Source organism: Vidua macroura, chromosome 3 (assembly GCF_024509145.1).
Source record: "Vidua macroura isolate BioBank_ID:100142 chromosome 3, ASM2450914v1, whole genome shotgun sequence".
Classification (NCBI taxonomy): Eukaryota; Metazoa; Chordata; class Aves; order Passeriformes; family Viduidae; genus Vidua; species Vidua macroura.
The window spans coordinates 35,064,567-35,082,292 of NC_071573.1; the positions used below are offsets into that span (position 1 = coordinate 35,064,567).

Genomic DNA, 17,726 nt, shown 5'->3' on the forward strand with positions numbered 1-17,726 from the left:
TCAATGAAACCAGTTCTTTTCAGTGTCTTAACTTTTGAAAGGCCATTAACTCAGGAAGAACTGACCACCCATCTTCTAAAACCCAGGGTTCTTTAAAGTGCCTGTTGTTGACTGCTCAGAACAGCTAATCATATTTGACTGCCTTGATCCATCCACACCTACAGCTAAAGGAACCACAGTGAAAAGGGGGTCAAAGGGATTGTGATGCTTCAGTGCCCAGGCAATGGTACCCTGCAGGTACAGCTCTGGGACTGCATTAGTGACACTTTGGCTCAAAGACAATGTACTAGCCATTGGTTTTATCTTATTCCCTTGCAGACCCTTAATTTTTAGAGTAGTCCTATTCTCTGCAGTGTTCACAACTTTAAAACTATGAGTTAAGAAAGGGGCAAGGATGGAATGTTTCCTAAAGTCTGCAGAAACAAAGGAATGGTTACAACAGCACACGAGCCTTTTAGGGGATAGAGAAGACAAGGGGGAAAATTGATCTTCATGTTATTTGCACCTCCCCACCCCTCAAGAAAAGAAGCAGAACTCACTTAGAAAACAACACAGACTGAAACAAAGTGTGGTTATGAACAGGAGCAGCTTGAATGAGAGAAGAGGAGGAGGAGGAGAGTGGAAAGAGGTGGGAAGAGTCTTACAGAAGGGATTCCTGTGAGAAGATAAATGCAGAAGTCCCAAGGGAAAGCAAAAGGAAGAAAGAGAGAGGAAAACAAAATGCAGTCAGGGTAGAGGGCAGAGGGAAAAATAAAGCAGGGATAATACATCTCAACATCATTCAGAGAACAGGTTTCCCAGTGCATGAGATCAGATACTTCTAAGCAGGCAAAGGTCATGCACTCCTGTCTGTCCCCAGATTTTCTGACAGCCCTGATCCCAGTATAAAAGTATAGCAGAAGAACCCTAGAGGACCAAAGGGAGGTAGAGTCACTTTCAAAAATAGGTGTGGTGAAACTGAGCATAAAATTGCTAAACCACTGAGAATGCATGGTAAGTAATATGCATGTTATATATGAAGCAATAAAATAAACTACATTACATCCTGTGTCACCTTTTTATTGTTTTCTTGCTCAGAATCTTCAACAGCCTGAGGGAAAAAAAAATATATATACATTACCCAAAGAAAAAACAACAGGAAACACTCACAGGAGAAAAGGAGAAAAAAAATCCTCAAAAAACGAATGCATTTAGCAAAAAGTAAACCTTTTTCCACCTTCCTGCAAGGCTCATCTGTTCCATACACTTTCAAAAATTTGTAGGCTATTCCAAATTTGAGTACACAAGATCTGAAACTCAGCCATGGGAATAGGATGAAGGATGCCAGACAATTAAGCCTAAACCAGAGCTATCACTAGATGCTGGGGACAGGAAGCTTCAGACAAGAATGAAAGAATAACACACCCAGATAAAGATACCACAATAAAGATCATCTGATCTGGATGTGCAAACTCCCAGGCTCTGAAAACTCAGGGTTAAGAGTGCTGTAAACTGTGCTTGAAATGTCCACATTGGAGAAGGCCTGTCTCAAGATGTTATTTGCAATGCAGCATTCTGGTGTCTGCCTTCAATTAAAAGCTACCAGTACTGAGAATCTCAGATAAATACTGTCTTGGCACTGAATACACATTCCTGCAGAATAAAGATCAAGTCACTGATCAGAAAAGAAGCAGAGAAGTTACCCAAGGACATGTGCTGAGGATGAGCAACTAATCTGGAAACAAACACACAAAAATCCTCAAAACAATAACAACAACAAAAAAACAAACCCATCCAACCAAGACACCTCAAACCATTCAGGTAGTTAAGGACCAGTGACTTAGGAAATGCAAAGAAGTGAAATGATACTTCAGTTGGGGGATCCATAAAAGTCCTGAGGAAGCAAAGTTGATGACTTGAAGAGATTCACAGAAGGCAGGTCTGTGTCTGGTACTGCTACAGACACACTGCTATTTTCCACACCTATACTTCTGTCTGGAGAAATATCCAAAGGAAACCAAGGGGGAGGGAAGAAAATACTTGAGTGGCAGAGGAACATAATCTGCTAAGGTACCTTAGCCCTTACATGTGGGCTTTTCTCTGTAGCAAACAGCATTAGTGCCTTCAGTGCCAGAGCAGCTTAGTTCTGAATTCCAATATTCTGTATCTAATTACCATCAACTCATATTCAAGTTACTGATAAACTGTAATGGTCAGGTATGAGTGGAATAAAGAGAACCTTTTCCCTGTCAGCTAGCTGGCTGCCTGATAGAGCCCTCCTGCCACACCAGCTCACTGGGAATTATTGTTCTGCTTTGCCTTCGCTGCTGTAGGTGGAAGAGAAAACCTACCCTAAGGTTTAACCATGAAAAATGATGCAGGAAAACCCTGCAGTGAAGACACTGAGTGCAGCCCTGCAAAAATACTGCTGAGCAAGAAAGCTGATGTTACACCTCTTATTAGGATTCTGCACCTGAGATGCAAAGTAAAACACCAGAAGCTGGAGCAGGAAACTGTTTGCTGCCTTTAATTAGTATATCTGATGAAATCCTCCACTTGTATACTGTTCCCTACATACTGATTCTGTTTCCTCAATGAGTACATATCCCACCTGAACAAGAGGAGACTATTTTTGGCTACAAAGCTTTGTGTTCTCATGAACCTAAAGGTAAGGGGCACCTGGTGAAGATCTCGGGTTTAAACCTTCCAACAAGTGCTCTGATGTTTTCACAAAGCAGAGTGTCTTTTGCAACAACCTCCACAGAAAGTTTTCATAAAATATATATATATATATGAAAGAAGCAATCCCACCTTTTTAACACTGATGGCAACAGCTTCTTTTTGACTGTAATCATCTACAGTAAGGTCACTTCCAAATTTGTACTCAGGATGAGCTTCCTCTTCCTGGTCAGCTGCACAGAAAACAAAAAGGATCAGTGCAAAAACCATAGCAGCTGCTGTTTTCTTTGCAAAGCATGAAACAAATGACAGTTGAATACTGAGGTTTGGGTTTGGAATTTTTTAAAAACAAGAATAAAATCCAGGGTATTAGATTTCTAAGACTTAGTTAACTGTTTCCAAGTGCAGTAAATTACAGCTAAGGCCTGAGATGGTTAGTAAGAGAAATTTTATTTGATGTATTTTTGAAGTAATGAGTATTTTGCCTAGCAAAGGTGTGAAAAAAAAAAAAAAAAAAAAAAAGCCAATAGCCTTGGGAAATAAGAAGAAGAAGATGCCAGTGGCCAGGCTTCTTGAGTGCATTGTTAGGCTCCTTGTGTGCCCCCACTACAGGGAATTGTTCTCATTTACTTTTAAGGTGATTTTCCATTAGAACCTACAGTACTTGAAGCTAAAAAGTAAAGGAAAAAGAAAAGTTAAATAAATGAGAGGAGCAGGTGGTAGGCTAAAGCTGGGACATTCACTGTGACACAGGGCACAGGCCAGTCCCTTCGTTCAGACACTGGCAGGTGGGGTGTGACTTACATCTTCTGAAGGTGCACATTTAAAACAGAGAGGGTGGATCACACCCTAAATATGTGGATTTTTCTCTGCTGGCCACATCACTGGCTCAGAGTTGCACATTTACAATGAGGATAACTGAGGTTTGGCAAGAAAAATCCTACCCCTCATTTTATCCTTATAAAGTATAATTCAGTAATCCCCTCTGATGTTGACACAAGTGTTAAACACAGTGACAATATGTGTTTTCAAAACAAAGATCACAACTTCTTAGTCTCCTTCTGCCAGACAGAATGAAAATCTGATTTGGTTGGTGCTCTAACACAACTTCTGACCAGTAAATGGGAGTTAAAATTGCCTGGGGTGAGATGGCAAGGCTGGGGTTTGTACAGATGGCTCTGCACTCAGCCCAGAGCTGCTGCCACAGAGCACAGGCATGTGGGAAAGGAGCACCCAGCCCTGGAATCTGCCACAGGCAAGGTCTGAGAGCCCTTCTCCAGGAAACCCTCACCGCTTTCTATTTCCTCTTCGTTATCATCCTCCAGGATATTTACAGGAGCAGCAGTTTCCCCAGCCTCCATCATCTTCTTCAGAGCATCAAGCTGTTCTGTTAATATGAAAAATGAAATTAAATTAGTCATGATATAACCAGTTTGCAGCACAAAGAAATATAAGAGAACCATCACAACTGATTCCCTGATCCTCAGATCATTCTGTTTAATGAGTCCTCTGACTTTTCAGTTGGCAACAAAGTGTTACAAAGTAGCATCAATAAACCCGGACTGTTGTTAGATCTGAAAAGAGGTCAGTAAGGGCTGTGTCCAAAGCTCACTGAAGTTAAGGAAAATATTTCACAGAAGCACAGAATCAGTTAGGTTGGAAAAAGCCACTGAGACTGCATCCAACCTTTGACTGAACCACCACCTTTGTCAACCAGAGTGGTTGAGTGCCACATCCAGTCTTTCCTTAAACTCCTCCAGGGACAGTGACTCCCCCACCTCTATGGTCAGCCTATTCCCATGCTGTGAAGAAATTCCCCCTAAATTTCCATAGACTACAAAGGTCTTTGGAGTAAGCACATTACTTCCTCACAGGATAAACAGACACCTGCCTCTTCAGTGCTTGATCGCTGCAAATGGAGGCAAAGAGCTTGGATTTTCAACTGTTTCCATGTGCACTTCAGTTAGACAGGAGGGGCACAGCCATGTATAACTGAAGCCAGTGCAAGGTCTGGGTGCTTATCTTTGAATGGAGAAGGACCAGGGCTTATCATTACAGCCATACTGGGAACTAATACAGCAACATTATTGTTACTGAAAGGAGATAAATATCAGAACTGGCAATAACAGCAAAAAGAGCAATTTGAAATTCCATTTCATTTCATGCTTATCCTGGAAGAACACAGCAATGCAAACAGACCGGTGTTGGCAGAATTGACAAGAGATTCTATCTGCCTTACATTTTAGCTCAACCAGCAGTCTGATAAAAGTCCCAGGATTACATTTCTGGGTCTATCTGTGCCTGTGCAGCATGCTGATATCAAGGCCTAGACTGGCACTCACATGAAACACAAGGGCAAACCAAATGCTATTTACATATAATTCCCATTCTTCCAACACTAAAGTACAAACAATCTGGAAACTTTGGTAACAAAGTCTGTTTGCAGTGATCTGGACTTTTGTTTAATTAGTATTTGACAAATGTTACTTACTCTTTTCTACTTCAGGTTTCAGTCTTTTATTCTTTATGAGAATCTTTCTTTTGAGGTCATTAGGAGATGGTAAGGCTTTACCTTGTTCAAGCTGTAAAACAATTCAAAGAAAATGCTCAATAATAACGACAGCCATTTGGCCCCTCTGCCCCTGTTTGGGATTTGGATTTTAGGACAGCCACACCAAGGGGCATTGAAGGAACAGCGCCGCCTCAGGCACAGCCCCAGGAGGTTGTGTGACTGCAGTTCCACAGTCTGCTTTCCTTCTTCCTTGTCCCAGGGGGAAGCTGTGCTCAGGTAAAGCTGCTGGATGAAGCCAGCACTCAGGTCTCCAGCCTGTGCCAGCCTCAGCTGCACTGCTCTAAACATTTCCCCGTCTCTCCTGCCTAGCAGGGGGCGTGGATATGACCTGCACCTCCTCTCAGAGGAATTCCTGCTTTCCCTCCCTGTGGCTCACACAGCCCAAGCCACAGCTCAGTCTGCTATCATTTGATCTCTAAATAAGTCACCTTTTATGGTCCCTTTGAGCTGCAGTGACCCACCTGGAGAGTGGAAATGGACTGGCACTGGGGCATGGAAAGCTACCCAGTCTTCACCTAGGTAATGGGGACTGGTTTTGCCAGTAGGGTCACAAATTCAGTATTTTTCAAAGGCAAAGGGGACACACACATACACACACAAGGAAGTATCAATAAAAGTTCCAGTTTGGGAAGGAGAAAAAACATTATTCAGAAAAGAGGAAAAGTATGAAATCCTCTGATTTAAGCCCCATTGCATCATTGAGGCTAAGAAACAAAGATCTGGGTAAGGTAATTAGCACCCTCCCCACCTCAGGCTTGCTAAGAATATTATTCAGGGAGTTGCTGATATAATCACAGAATATTCTGAGTTGGAAGGGACCCACAAGGATCATGGAGTCCAACTCTCAAGTGAATGGCCCATACAGAGATTGAACCCACAACTTGGCATTCTTAGCACCATAAAAGACTGGGGTTTCCAGTGAAGCCTAAATGATACAGGAGTAGAAAGTGACAATTCTTAGAAGAACTATTCAGATATTCTTATCTCTTAATCCAAATCTGAGCTAGAGAGAAGCAGCACTCCAGAAGAACAAAGCACCACAAATTGAAACCAAATAAAAGCAGCAGAGGTGACAAATAACAACCCAGCAAAAAAAAAAACCAAAAACAAAACAAAACAAACCACCAAAAACCAAAACCAAACAAACAAAAAACCCAAACAAAAACCAACCAACCAAACAAAAAACCCCACCATATCAACCCAGCTCCAGGGGAATGGGTGAAAACCTCCTCGTGGGAAGGTAAGGGTCCTGCACACCACCCAGGCAGGGAGTTTGAGCAGGTTGGATGATCACACTTGCTGTAACTCCACTAGATGTCAGTGCCGCAGAGCTAATTTCTGCCAGGCTGCATTCCCAGACAAGGCCACACTTGGATGCCCGTTTGGACAAATATTTGCTTTTACTTCAAACCAAATCTGCTCCAGCCAAGTGCCATGTCTCTGCTAAGTCTGCCTCCCTCAGGCACTGGCCCAGGTTATCAGATCCAAGCTCTTGCCAAGGACACATTCCGAGCTGCTTCTGCCATCTCTGCAGTGTTTGCCTCTGTTTGTGAGCAGCTGGGGACTGAACTCACCCACGAGGGGGAGAGGACACAGAATGCAGAGGGCTCAGCAGTGCTATGGAGCACAGGCAGCTGAGGCTAAACTCGGGGTCCTGAGGCATGGCAGCCTTTGGCCAGCTCTGGTTTAGGCTTCCCAGAGAGCTGCTGGGAGCTTTTTGTGAGAGGCGTGGCAGCGTCCTGTGAACGTCACTGCAGATTTAGTTCTTTGGGATGCACTTTTCACTGAATTTACACAGAATCACTGAGTTGGAAGAGACCTTCAAGATCATCGAGTCCAACCCAGCCCCAACACCTCAACTAAACCATGGCACTGAGTGCCCATCCAGGCTTTGTTTAAACACATCCAGGGATGGTGACTCCACCACCTCCCCAGGCAGGCCATTCCAGACTCTTTCAGTGAAAAACTTTTTCCTAATATCCAACCTATATTTCCCTTGGCACTGCTTGTATCCTCTGGTTCTGTCAGTGCTGCCTGGAGAAAGAAACCAACCCCACCTGACTACAGCTACCCTTCAGGAAGTTGCAGAGAGTGATATGGTCAAACACCTGACATTGACCAAGCCCTGTGTGCTGCTGCCTCTGCAATGTGCAGGGAAAGCCAGGAAAAGCAAAGCTCCAAGGGTGCCAATGCCAGGAGCCCCCCTTACTGAAAGGTAAGGCAGGGTCCTTCTTGCTGTGGTCCCCCAGAGCAAGAGCTTCTGCAGGCTCTGGGTGATGGCTGGCACACAGCAAGCCCAAGTTAAGGAGCAAGGAAGGTCTGGAGGAGGAGCAACAAGCACTGTGTAACGAGCCGTAAAGTCTCAAATACTGTGTTTGTGAAGGAGTGTCTGTTGTTTTCTCCTGCCATGCAGGAAAGTGAAGTGCATGCCTGTTACAGTGCACTCCACAGCCCAAGTGGGGCTGCAGGGAACTCTTGGTGCTTAATTTAATTCTTAATGCACCAGTGGGGCCACCTGAACTGCAGGACCTGACCTGGAGCATGAAACATGCAACATGCAGCTGAAAGAAGAGGTTTCTTCAGCTGAGACCATGCAATTTATAAGTAATTGTTATAATGAATTGGTTTTAAACAGTGACTGGCAATTTCAGAGAGAGGTATGACCTGCAAAGACAATGCATGTGGTATGTTTTATGTAGGTGCTGATATTATGTCCCACATCAAGGAGGGGGATTTCCCCAGGCTGCTTGCCAGAGCCCTGTACAGAAGAGATTAAACAAATCAGATAAAGACAAGTTTGTACCAAAAAGCACAACCACCCAAAACCACTACTCATTTCTGAAAGCACAGGACTGGCAGTGAACAGCACTAAAGGTGATATGACCTCAGTTTATAATATCTTTTAAATAAAACTAATACAAAAATAGAGAGACTGGCACAATATAACATACTGGATGTGTTTCTAGAGGCTGCTTCAACAGGAGATCTCCAAAAAGATCTTCACAGTATTTTGACATCTTGTACTGTTGATATTTGCTGGAAAAGATTGTGCCAGTTAATTTTTAAATATAAAAAAGAAATTGCTATCACTCAGCACAAAAGAATAATGCTAAGTAATGTAGACATCCCAAATATTATACTGCCCACTTTGTATCAACTGAGAAGTATTACTTTACTGTAATTATACTGTCAATAAGAGTCTATTATTTGACATAGATGAATTTAACAAGACCAAAAAAGTAGAGTAACTGAATCTCACACAGCTAATGGAACATCCAAACACATTTCAGAGCTTTATCACAGATAAAAATATTGTCATTATTAAGCTACATAAAGATTGATTAGTATATTAATGGTATATTAAGTGACATTCAGTATGCCTGCATTACCCCCCTCCCAGTTTCCAAGTATCATATCATATTTTAAACTATATAATCTCTCTCAGACAATGCACAATTTAAAAATTAAAAACGGGCACTATGTACCTGCAGTGATTTTCAAATGAAAGAATGACAGGGTACTCTGACGTAACAAATGCTGTTTCCTTAATGGCTTGAATTACATCCTGCAAAAAAGCAACAACAGGATACAAGTCAGAATGGATCAATAAAAAACATAATAAAAGGGATTTTTTTTATTATCTACCCCACCCCTAGAAACACAGGGATGTCTTAAATGTGCAAATGAAGAGAGAGACAGAAAAACCCCTGTGCTCTTGATGCCCCACGACAACCTCCCTGCACCTGCAGCAGCATGGCACCTTGACCCACAGCCATCAATGGGAGAATTCCTACTCCCACAGAAACTCCTGCATCTTCAGGCTTTTTCCACAGCTAAGGAACTTCTCAGACAACAAAGAAGATATTTATTCTGTGGTGCAAAGAACCCCAGGATGTGAAGAAGTGGGGCAAAAGCAGCAAGCCTGCTTCCTGCAGGTTCTGTGGGAAGGCAGATGGAGCACAGGGGTGGGTGGTGCAAGTCAGGAATAAGCCCCAAAGTCTGGGCCAGAAACCCTGCCCATGTCAGTGCATCTCACAGGAGCAGCATTCCAGTGCTGAGGAGGGGAGGCTGCCCTGCTTGGATTTTCCTGGGCTTTGCTGCCAGGTGTAGAGGCCAGGCATTTACCTTGAAAAGGATGTCTGTGCACATTGCTTTTCCATGGGTTATTATTGGTTCTTGGTCTTCACCTTTGCCATCCCAACAGTCCAGCTCGACACACCTGAAGATCCAAGGAAAATAAAATTAGTGTTTTATTACAGGTGAGCTACCTGGGACATATTTTAGCAGTGATGGTCAGAGCAGTAAGTTGCAAATCAGTTTTGGGCATTGCACAACTCTTTCTAAGCTGTACATGTGTTATTTCTAGAACTTTGAATATACCACCTTAAATATGGCATGTGTGAGTCAGTATATTCTCATCTGGACAATAATGTCTTTAGCACTGTGACACTTCTTATTCTCATTCTACTAAGTCAAGAAATTAAGCAGGAAATCACAAATTTCATTATTCTCATTAACATATACATTTTGTCATTAAAAGCAGAAAGCCCTTTGAAATTCATCAGCTGTCATTCTGAGATCAAACTTCTGTTAACTTTCTCATAAACTCTCTCCCTATATCGATTTCTACATTCCTCTGACTGGAATTACTTTTGTCAGAAAAATAAGATTCTTAAACAAACACATGTGTTTTCATTTGCCACACTACCATATTTACACATTCACTTGTACAAGATATCAACATGAAGGTACATTATTTTTAAAGTATTAGATTCACAAATATGGATTATCTTCTGCTTCCAACCTGCATCCAGCCAAAAGCACTTGTCTGTACATCTCCACTGAAGACTTGCCCCCAAACTGCCTGCCTGTTAAATAGGTATTGTGAGAGGAGCTGATGAAGTAATGAGCCAGAGGATGGTCCATCTCTTGATACAATTCCAAACGGTCTAAGAAAACGGGGGCATTTTCATCTGACATCAAGTATCTGCAAAACCCATCACTGGATATGACACCTGGAAGGAAGGAGAAGGCATGGTGAATTACTACCAGGAATTTAGAGTCCACAGCACTCAGAGCAAGAATTCCAGCATAGAACCTGTTATTTACACAAGTTCATGCAAGCAAGCAGCTCTCCCCTTCCTTTGCTCCAGGCTGCCTAGCAGCTGGTGCAAAACGTGCCATTACATTCCCAGATAACCAAATTAAAAACCAGGTGCTCACCAGTTCAACACCTGAGGTCCAGCACTCACCATCAGCAGAACTAAGGCAGCAAAAGGAGGTGAAGAAGGCAAAGAGGTAGTGACATCTACTCAGAACAGTCCCAACAATTTTGATCTCTGGGACTTTTAAAGTCAGGGACTGTGAGCTTGCACGGAGGAGGCTTCTGTGGCCCTTTCCTCCCACCTTTCATATTTAGTCCTGTACTACATCACTGTCAACCAGCTTATGCAGAGAGTGCTCCCCACTGACAGAAACATGGGGACGGGTACCTGCAAATCTCTGCAGTGCTTCATTTACAAAACATCAGGAAAATCTAAAATACCTTCCAGTTTACTGTTTGAAATACATGTTCATACCTTTGTAAATGAAAACAGAAATCTACAATGACAAGGAATACAGGAATTCAGAACACAAAATTCAAAACACCTCTCTCTTATCTGTCTGCTGGTCTATGCTTCAATAAAGTATAAAAAAGTACAAATCGAGGGATAATTTTTAGTGAAACCAAATTATGAATAGTTAGTATGGCAATATCAGTTTTAAAGAGGCCAAGAGTCTGAAAAATGAAAATTATCTGTGATAGGGAAGAAGGGATTACTCACAAAGAGCTGCTGCAGGGAATGATTACCTGGCACTAATTTTGACATTGCTTTCTCTGAAGTAATTTATGAACACTCAGCTATTGTTAAGGCAAGGTTGCAGAAGTCCTATTTTTATTTTCTTTAAGTCTATTTTTCTCTTATACAGAGAAGTGGAGTGATCCCAGTTTTCATTCTACTTCTAATTTTCTGGAAAAATCCTCTACTGGAGATTACATTTTCTGTGCTTGGTCTCAGCCAGAGGTGAACTACTCCAGAATGTTTTACTCAGGTCATCTCAGCTGATCTTGCAACTGATCCTGAGTATGAAAGAAAGGGGGCAAAAGGGACTTTTCGACTTGAAGAATGGTTTTTTGTTATCACCACGTACTTTAAAGCTGCAGCACAGCATATGTCAGATGATACACACTCCCAGTGCATGATCTTGTGGAAAAATGTCACAGCTGGATGGATGTTCTAGACACAACACAGCTGAGACTTCAGCAACCTAACAGAGCTCTGTGTGTTCAGCAACTCAGACGTTGTATTTCTCACCAGGGTTGCTGGGGTTTGTAGTGTTCCTGAGCAGACTCTGGTTACTGAACTGCCCAGCATTAACTTGTTCAGCTTTACTCACTACTGTCACTGAAATGTGACTGAGGAGGAGTCACCTGCTTATTGCTACTGCCTTTTGTATGTCAGCCTTGTTTCTTAAACTACATCATTTAGCAAAAGAAAAAAAAAAAAGAAAAAGGAAAAGAAAGGTTGTCCTCAAGTACTTTGCTCAATAGCAAAGTTTTATCTAAGAAGGGGAAAGAAGCTGAAGAGAACAGCCCCTGCTGAGATCCCTGGAGGAGCACCCAGAGGGGATTCTACTGTTTTGTTTTTGTACTCATTAAACTCATCCCTGCAAAAGGTTTTCCACATTTATTGAAAACCTAATAGAAATAAAAATCAATCAAAGAGGCTACATAATTAGCCATGGTTGAATTTTTTTTCCAATTTTAGATTTATTTCCACCTTCAGAAAATATGTTTTTACACCTTCCATCCTAAACAGGTGGCAACCACATTAGCACACCTTCCTAGTGCTGGAAAATGTTTAAAATAGAATACACTAGCACCAAGAATCAAAGATGAGTGTGTTTAAAAATGATAAATCAACTGGGATAGAGCTGACAAAAATCAATTAATACTTCGAGAGTTTATTTCATTTAGACATGGAGGGAGAGCCTCAGGCTTTACTGGGCTTAGATGCTGCCTCCTCCTGTTGCCTGCTTTGCACATCCCTCACCCATAGAGGCTGCAGCACTGCTGGAAGTATAAATACTTCTGCCTTGATCCATGAGCCTAAATGTCTGTGCAAGAGGATTCTTGTTAGGATGGGCTTTGCAAAGCTGCAGTCTCCTCTCTGCTTGTCACAACAGCAGCCCAGCGAAAAGGGCAGGGAAAGCAACAGGTTTCATTTCTGCAGCTGATCCCAACACAGCTGCTGCAGCAAAATGGGTAAGAACTGGGAACTGAGTTCAGCCCCTGACACCTCCCACACTCACAGCAGCTCAGGACATGAGCAGCCCAAGAATGGCTTGCAGGTACTTCCTGAAGCCTTGCTCGGAGAAAACATTTTTCAGATCACCCACATAAAATACCCTGTTCTGAGCCAGGCTGCTGCCCTCAGGCACTAGAGGGAATATATTATAAGGAGGTGGATGCGTATGGCAGTTTCTTTTTTATTTTTGCACAATATCTGTACTTTGCAGAGCTTGACCTTGACCACAGACATGTGCACGTTGCCTTGCTGCTGGAAGGAGCTGCTGTTCTGTATTTACTCAATCCCAGCCTCTCCCTTTCCTATCAGGATTTGCACCCACACTCACCTGGATCAGGGTCATAATCCTTCTAAAAAAATCTGATTTTGAAGGGGAGGTATTTTTTTCAGCAGAGCAGTTTCCTGGTCCAGCACCCTATACAAGTGCTTGTCCCCAGACCATAGGGACTGTAAACTCCCTCTTAAAAGTCTGAATACTTCAGAACAAATTCCCCAAATGCCCAAAACCCAATGAATTCTGAATTCCCTCCCCCATTTACCTTTCCTCTTCAAGTCTTCATCTGGCTCATATGTCTCAATTATCTGCATTGCTCTTTTTGTGTCATAAAAGGGAAATAAAATTTCATTGAGCCGAGGATCTCGTTGATGCTAAGGTGAGAAAACAACAGAATTCAGCAAAACAATATTGTGCATGGCTATCATCCAAGAGCATTTCATTACTGCAGATGAGAAAGAAAGAAGTGGACATTTAAAAAAAAAAAAGCAGCCCTAAAATTTACAGACTGTTCAACAGCAACTTCAGCATTAGGTTGAAAATGAACTTTATCTTTCATAAGAAACCTAGGCAGTTTGATCACAAAAATATTTTTTAAAAAGAAAAATCCAATGCAATCATATAACTGGTCTTACTCTTGCTTATTCATGAAAATTATAACTGCACATGGAATCTGTGCAAATGAGATGTTGAAAATAAAGAGCTATATGTCCCTTTGTAAATTCTCTCTCTCATTCTTCTTTTTGCAAAGTGACAGACTTGACTGGTGGCACTGTAATCACCTCTGCAAAAATGCAAGTCTTACACAATATCTACAGCTAAAGCAAAAAAGTAAAATAAAGCTATACTGTAAATACAGAATTTGAAATCCGAGTTTAGAAATATGCAAGTACTGGATGATTATTTGTGAATTGTGGAAACATCATGTTTTTAACTATTCAAAAACCAGCATAGGTTCTTGGAATAAATATGCACAAGAATTTCACAGCATCATCTCTTAATTCACAATAATTTATAATATTAGAATTTCATAATATATGTCACGTTAGGTACAATTTAGCAGTGATTTCTGATAGACTAATAAAATTCAGAATTAGTATGTTTTCACTTTATAGTGTGCTATGTAACTTTGGCTTTTTCTCCATGCTGCATTAGAGCTGCACACTGTGTGCCTGATTCTCCATTAAAAGAAAATTAAAACCGGAATTGATGGAGTAGCGGCATGTAAGCAGATGCATCAAAACAAAGAAATAAATATGTTTGTGAAAACACTCTTTTACCCCAGAAGGTGCACAGTTTCCAAGCTTTAGTTTCAGTAGAATTCAGAGATGTAACAGGCCACCCCCATATTGGCAGTCAATAATTTGGAGTGGACAGGATGGTGTTGACGTGGCTTACACAGAACTATCAGCATTGGCTGTAATTCCTTATGTGGAAACTTTTTAAACAATTTTTTCTTTTTTTCATGTACAAAAAGTAATATCCAATCCAATCTCTTTTCTTACAACCAATCCATTGGTGTGTGTGCTTAATTAATTCCAAGAAATTACAACCAATGCCAACTCAATCATGCAGTTAGGGAGGGATGTTTCAAGTAATGCTACTGGCAGTCTGCAGCATCTAAACACAGCAGGTTTGTCCAGGTCAGAGGGGCTGTTGGGATGCCCAGGAACACTCAGATCAAACACCACACGAGAGAAGATGGATGCAGGACACGACTTGCTCAGCAGCACACACCAACAACACCACAACATGGCATGCAACAGCTCCATGGTGACAAATGACAAGGCTTTATGCCCTTAGTGACAATACACTACCTCCAAAAATGGTCAGAAATAGTAGGGAAGGTTCTTTGCTCAGGAAAAGGGCTCTTCCCCACTCACTTTCTTCTACAGTTAATAATGAGCAAACAGAAGAAAATAAATGGGATAAAGCAAAAAGTCTCCTCTTGAGAAAAAGTCCTAGATCTATCAGGAGCTGAGAGCAAATATTTTTCCGGTAGCAGTAATCATTGCTCATCATCGATCCTCCAGTGGAACTTTGTTTAAAAAATAGACTTGGCAACTGATAAAGATCTGCTTTTAAAAAGTGATAATGTTCTCTAGTGTCTCTTGGGGAAACATTCTGCACCACGGAGCTTGGTGGCACAGGGAACTTGTGACACAAAAGCAGAACAAAACTTAAAGTGCGAAATTTCATCTCAAAAGATAACATGCCCCAGGATTAATTGTGTATGTGCAAAAAAGCTGTGTTTGATTGTTTTGGTTACCTTACCAGACAGGGCACCCTTACACCAGGCACTCCCAGCCAGATGAGGGTGAACTGACTAAAAACATGGGGAGAAAGGGTGCCCAGAGGGTTTTGCAAAGAGAGAAAAGCTCATTTGGCCTCCCCAGCTTGCCTCCAGCACCTTGGAGTGGGTACAGACTGAGACACACAGCAGCTCAAAGTGTGCTAAAACCAGTTCTGCCTAAAACCATCATTTGCCCTAGGAGTGGTGAGAAGGCCCTTTGGGGATATGAACAGCTGGGGGACGGAAAGAGGGAGTGGGAAGGAGGGAGGAAGAGGAAGAAAGTGGAGGAGAGACAGGGAGGAAGAGCAAGGAATTGGGAATAGGAAAGGATCTCCCCATACCTGCCTCCCAAAAGAATGGATGAGTGCTGGTCAGACTACTGAAAATTCCATTTAAACTGTTACTTGCCTTGTTATTTTATTGCTGTAAATGAACGGCAGGAGTAAATCTCAGTGGTAGTGATTTCAGACCCTTTTTTTCTACTATCTTTCCTTTTTTTTTCCTCCAAAATTTGACTTTAAAATAGGAGATCTTGACAAAATACTTAGTGCATGACAACAATTAAGTTTTTAAAAACTTCCCAGAAGCTTTAATACTGAAGCACAATTAAATCATCTGTCAGCCAGCAGCATTTAAAAGTCAAATAGAGACAGGAGTTTGGAAAAACTCCAGGAAAGCTGCTCACTCTCCTCTCATACCCAGTAACATATTCTCGCGCTCTCTTAAAAACCCATAACACTTAGAGCTTCTGCAGCATGCCTTGGAGGTTACTTCAAAATAATTTAAGTTAAAGAGTCTCATGAAGAGTTTCTCTGCCAAGTAGCTCCCCTCTCCTATGTAATGATAATAACCTTTTTATATTTGCCAGCATTAGACAACACTGCTAATTGTAGTCTTGGCCAGTAGCCAAGGGGACAGAAATGATCCCTTCAGGAGGCACATTCTGGGTCATTTTGTGCCTTTCAAATTATGACCGAAACTTTAAACTCTGTTTGGAGACCAAAAAACCTCCGACACAGACCAAAGGCATTGGTTTCAGTCACCAGAATAAATGTCTTACCCTACAAAAAAACACTTGAGTAATTTTTCCCAGCTCTGGTCCCCAGCTAAAGGGGCCAACCACAGGATTTCCAACTGCAAAATATATTTTGTCAATATGAATGTAGTCAACAAGATGCATTTTCCCCCAATACTACCTATATTTACCTATATAAAATAATGTTTCTAATTCTGTAAAAAGAACTGCTAAAGTCACACAAAATTGAGAGCACAGCAACTCAATTTTTCAATCAGTTACTGGAGATAGGAGTAACTATAGATAGTAACTGGAGATAGGAGACTGGAGACCTTACAAATGCTGGCAACTTTTCTTCAGAAGTTTAGGCTTCAAGAAACTACACTTTTAACTAAAACAATTAGAGATCAATTATAAAATAATGATAAAACAGTAATTTACCTGAAAATGAAGAGGGACACTAAAGAAATCAGAAGCTAACATGATTTAAAGTGGGGATAGGGCTGTGTGCTTCAAGCAGTAAAATATACCTAGCACTACAGGTGAACTGGGGGATGAGGTGCTTTAACGGGATAATTTATCATTTAAATCACAACACTGTCCTTTCTCTCCTCAATGCAGAAGCAATGATGACAAGCCTTAGCTCTGACCCCAGCCCTGCAACCATTCAGACACTGAATTGTGGAAATAGCTGTGATAAAAGGATGTCTCACAGCAGTAAGATTAAGCCTGTGTAATCCAAATTATGCAATCAAGCTGTTAATCTTCTCTCTCTCTTTTCTTTTTGAATACCCTTTCTACAAGTAATTCAGGTTTAGTGAAGAGTAAGGCACACATTCCATACTGAAAAATAAAATTATATTCAAAATTTGATATATAGGGAACTTACAGCTTGGATCTTCAGACTGAAGTATCCAATAAAAATACACACACATGCATATATATAAACATATATAAAATTGAACTATAACTAGTTTAGATGGACAAGCAACAAGTTTAGATGGAGAGATATTTTTTTTTTGAAAATGCACCTAAAAATGTCACATAGTGAGGTTGGCAGCTTCCCATGTTCAGAATAACAATAATCTACTGGTAAAAAACCAAGTGGGATGTGTCTGTTTTCCATGGGTGTGCTCTCGTCAAATCCACATGCTGCATTTATTGCTGGAATTGCAAAGGAGGCAGTTTGCTATAACTTACTGTGCTTTAGAAAAGAGACAAGCCCACACTGTTTATTGAACTACCTCATACACTCGTGATGCTTTTAAGAAATACTTCTGCCAACAACTGTATTCTGGAAATACAGCAATAAAAATATTTCCTCCTATTCTGCATGCATGGTATTTTAAAAATCATATACAAATTCTTAAAATATCCTCTTAGCTCTTAGATTTGTAACAGATTGAAATACTACTGCTGAGGAGAATCAAATCCCTGTTTATAAACACCTACTTCAGTTTTTCTACTATTCTAGAAGGAGTAGTAGATATATTTTGCTGGGATCTACAGGTAAAATAACAGCCTGCAATCAAATACTGGGTGTATTTTAGTGGAATGGAACAGTA

The 17,726-nt window shown here is 41.2% G+C and overlaps 1 protein-coding gene across 3 annotated transcripts in view; it reads right to left on the bottom strand.

Moving 5' to 3' along the window:
• The window catches only part of PLCB4 (phospholipase C beta 4), a 166,336-nt gene that overhangs the window by 46,605 nt on the left and 102,005 nt on the right, over positions 1-17,726 (bottom strand). For 2 of the 3 annotated variants that reach the window (XM_053972206.1, XM_053972205.1), the window contains exons 11-18: positions 13,119-13,227; positions 10,035-10,245; positions 9,356-9,449; positions 8,716-8,795; positions 8,182-8,266; positions 5,150-5,240; positions 3,950-4,045; positions 2,791-2,891 (exon numbers count right to left, since the gene is read on the bottom strand). In XM_053972206.1, the coding sequence (XP_053828181.1) occupies positions 2,791-2,891; positions 3,950-4,045; positions 5,150-5,240; positions 8,182-8,266; positions 8,716-8,795; positions 9,356-9,449; positions 10,035-10,245; positions 13,119-13,227 (867 nt within the window). Of the gene's footprint in view, positions 1-1,054; positions 1,091-2,790; positions 2,892-3,949; positions 4,046-5,149; positions 5,241-8,181; positions 8,267-8,715; positions 8,796-9,355; positions 9,450-10,034; positions 10,246-13,118; positions 13,228-17,726 lie in introns of all 3 variants that reach the window. The other variant, XM_053972203.1, reaches the window with a different exon arrangement.